The sequence below is a fragment of the Lupinus angustifolius genome, chromosome LG09 (genome assembly GCF_001865875.1).
Source record: "Lupinus angustifolius cultivar Tanjil chromosome LG09, LupAngTanjil_v1.0, whole genome shotgun sequence".
In the NCBI taxonomy this organism is placed as follows: Eukaryota; Viridiplantae; Streptophyta; class Magnoliopsida; order Fabales; family Fabaceae; genus Lupinus; species Lupinus angustifolius.
In genome coordinates, this window is record NC_032017.1 from 4218396 (window position 1) to 4222535 (window position 4140).

General features: G+C 28.4%; 1 protein-coding gene across 1 annotated transcript; it reads right to left on the reverse strand.

Annotated features, from left to right (window-relative positions):
- LOC109356412 lies at window positions 2692-3731 on the reverse strand. The gene is made up of 2 exons (XM_019599739.1): window positions 3482-3731; window positions 2692-3037 (listed from the first exon to the last, which is right to left on the reverse strand). The coding sequence occupies exons 1-2, from the start codon at window positions 3615-3617 to the stop codon at window positions 2799-2801; spliced, it is 375 nt and encodes a 124-aa protein (XP_019455284.1). The 5' UTR covers window positions 3618-3731; the 3' UTR covers window positions 2692-2798.

Consider the following 4140-nt stretch of genomic DNA (forward strand, 5'->3'; position numbering starts at 1 on the left):
GTTATTCAAAGTATCATTTTAAGAGTTTTATGAGGCATTCATGAACTCATAAACTTTAACATCCTTTTTAGCAAAGATTTCTATTTTTCCAACTTGTTCCAAGCCATGGTTTTAAGGCTAACAACAAATAGAAATACATACATTCTAATTTTTCCAAAATACTTCCTAAATGTTCCTTTGGTTTCATCATCGTCCCCTTTGGCTAAAACAACAAAATACATGTAGTAAAATATTATAACAACTCCATGAACACAAGTTGTTCATGGTTTCAACAAAATATTTTCATAAGTTCAAGAACATCACCATTTTCGGTTTTGAGGAGAAAATGAGTTAGAAAGCGTTTAAAATTTCAACGGTTGAATATGTTCTTGACATACTCATGAACAACATACTTAAATCTCATCAACATCCATTGGTTGAATGTTGAGAGATCAAGGATTGAAGATGGAAGAAACAAATGAGAGAATGAGAGGAAAATGAAGAGAGATTCACATTCTCTTTGAAAATGCAAAAGTGAGTGAGTGAAGTGTGAAGTGTGAGAGTTTAAGGGGAGGGAAATCAGATTTCATCTAGGCAATGATGACAAAATCTCCTAGGTGGCTCATGATGAGCTCATGAGATATTTGAGAAAGTGATGGGAGATTTGCTTTATGAAAGTCAAATCTCGCATCCCAATGCGAAATGATCACCTCGCGGACACGTGCGATAAACATGCCCGAGTATTATCAGCCAATACTCGATCGGGTATTATAAATCGCCCGATCCTAATATCCGATTAGAATTTCGGATTTCGGCATTCCGAGTGAAAAATATTTAGAAAGTATGTATGGGTGTATTTATGGTCTATATTGACTCAAAATGAAATTACGAAGCCAACGGCGTGATCGGAATTCAATTCTGAGTTATGTAACTAAAAAACCCACGTTTTGAGCCGTACCGGGTGGATTTCGGCCCCGACAGTGGTTCAGAACCGACTGTCTCCGAAAATTACCAAAATTTACCACAAAATAGGAAATAAAATTTCAAGACTAAAACTAAACTAGAGTTTCGTCTAATTCTTTACCGAAATTTCCCAGAAATTCATTTTCGAATATATAATTAATAAAAATATTAATAAAATCTTATAATTGAAAATCGTAAAATTCGCGGTGTTACAGTGAGCAACTTTAATTCCAGGTAAAAAAATCACAACTTTTCCATTTCTGGTTCTCACTCATAGCATGTCAATGAATATAGCTAGCATTCTGACAAGTATTAACCCAAAGATTTAAAACTCTTAAATACCGAAAATACTAAATATATTTGTAAGTAATTTTACTTTAATATAACAAATATTTTTTATTATGAATATAAGGAATTTTATTATGAGGCCATTATAAATTATATTTTTAAATTATTCGGTTATATATGCTTGATTAAGGGAAAACAAACTTTTTAGTAAAGTATTGTTGAAGAGGTGTATTTATTAATAATATAATAAAGAAAGATGTATTAAATATTTAAAAAATATTTGTTTTTTGTTTCTTAATGATTTATGTTTCACCACCCTTTCAACAATCAGAAGAACAAGAGGGCATTTTTATTTTATTTGTTTGGCAATGATTAAATAGAAATTGTTTGAAAGAAATAAAACTTTGCCAAATATGTAAAAGGAAAAGATAACTTCACCAAATAATTTAAGAACTCATGAGTTAGACAAAGAATGTATTTTCAACCACATAAAATTTAGATTCTCTTTCCCTTCACAAAAACACCTCCACATGGCATTAGTTAGTGAACAATGAAAATAAGGTCTTTCTCATTAGGTGACACTTGGCTACATGAATTATACAACGAGAAAAACTTGGATGGAGGCAAATACGCCACGACAGATACACCATATCATATTTAGAGACAAATATATTTATATTTTTTTATACTATCATTTATGATTAAATTTTAATTAGAATTAAGTTCTTATTGTGTTAACAATATTTTATTGATTGTCTCTATATACATATATTTTCACACAAGTCATTATCTTACACTAATTCAAATCATTTTTAGAGTTTAATATTCATTCAAGGTTAGTTATAAAGATTTACATACGTTCAATATATTTTCATTATTTATTTAAGTTATATTTTTTGATGAGACAATAATAATTAAAAACAAATAATAGATAATGAATTGACAATATATAAAACTTTTATATTATCAATAAATATATTTTTCTCTCGTTTTAATGCTTTCACTTTTATTTTTTCTTCATCATTTTCTACTTCTAAAACTTGTTTCTATTCTATCTATTTTGCTTCTTTGTGGCCCCTGTCTACTCTGCAGGCAGCAAGAGAAAATATATATAATCAAATAAATAGATATAAAAATTTAATTTAATCATGATATTATGAAATAATGTGGTTCTTCATAATGCCAAAATAATAATTTCTCCTCCATAAATTAATCAAATTAATATTGAATAATATTATACAAAAACAAGAATTAAATCTAGTTAAGTAGTTCAAACCATCTTTCCAACATATCACATATTAGATTCAGCATACAATATATCAGACTCTCCATAAAAGGCATTGTAATAATAATGTAAAAATGACGAATTATATGTCTGACCTGAAACCAAACCGGAATTGATATTATGAATCATATAAATATGGATTAAATTATTATTTTTATAATATTAATGATCAATAATATTAATCTCAAATATAAATTAATATGCTGATGAGAAAAGGAAAATCAGCTTCTATAATTCATTTATCCCCTATTCTAATATACATGAAGAAATCTAAAGTTGATAATCAGTGACAACATGTTATTCTTTGCCCTTTATCCCTTAACATTCCTTTGTATAGAGCAACTCTATTTTCTTGCATTCCATTATTTTCCATGCTTCCATTTATGCACTCGCTTCTTGATAATACTCTTTTTTGGTTCTTTTGTTTTTCCTTCATTTTTATATTGTTATCTTTTTCTTCATTCACTATCACATTTTCTGCAAATTTCACTCTTTTCTTCTTCCTTCCCCTTCTCTTTTCCTCTAAAAAAATAAAATTAAACAATTCAAAGGTTAATATGCACACAAAATTTCCTCAATAAAATTAATCACAATATTAAATTGTGTCTAGTGTCTATAACTCTACATACATTTCACACATTTTCTTTCACAATATTTATAAATATAAATGTAACAACATGACCTCCCGGTTCTGACATGCGACATCCAAACTCATAAATGCATTGAGTATGTTAATCACAATTTTAAATACTCCCAAAGTATTTTATTCCCCTTAAAAGAGTCTCCCGCAACTCAAATACATGATTTGAGGAACAATAATTATTGGTCCAATGAGTCACTATCATTAAACTAAATGATGGTATTACAATAAATATAATAAGTACAATATAAACACATGGGTAACAAAAATTTAGAGGAATGAAATTAACTAAGAAAAAGGAATGCAATAAATAAATAAAGACTTACTTGAATATAAGCAAGAACGTAAGATTTGTTTGTTGGAAATTTGAATGCGTAAAGAATGAGAGACAAGGTAAAGCAAAGTGGTAGAAACAACCATAGCTGTGGTCAAAACAAGACCATTTGAGATTGAAGAAGCCATGTTAATATGTTATGTTTGTATGAACAAAGAACAACGTTGTTGTGTTTTTGTGAGAAGAATGAGAGAGAAACATAGGAGTTATTATGATGACTAGGTAAGAAGAAAGAAAAGGGATATAATAATATATATAAATATTTGAATGGAGAGGTGTGTGAATGTATGAAACGTTTCAATGAAAATAAATGATAGTTTTAAATGAAACATTATATGAGGATAAGCGTGAGCATCTAGAATTCCTTGTTGGCTTTGGCTATGTTATAAAAGCTACAAGGTTGGAAGTATCAAATGGCAATTTAGGCTATGTTCATGGTTGGTCCATACTTCTTTGGTGGATAATAGTGTATGAAAAAATTGTTAATTAGTTTAAAATATTTGTTTCGTCCATACATTTTTTTAATGGACGGGATAAGTCGCCAACAAGATTATGACTTAATTATTAAGGGTTGTGTTTTAAATTTTTTTATAGTTAAAGTATATGTGATGTTAAATTTTTTGAACTAGTATATTGTTAGGTATAATTTAA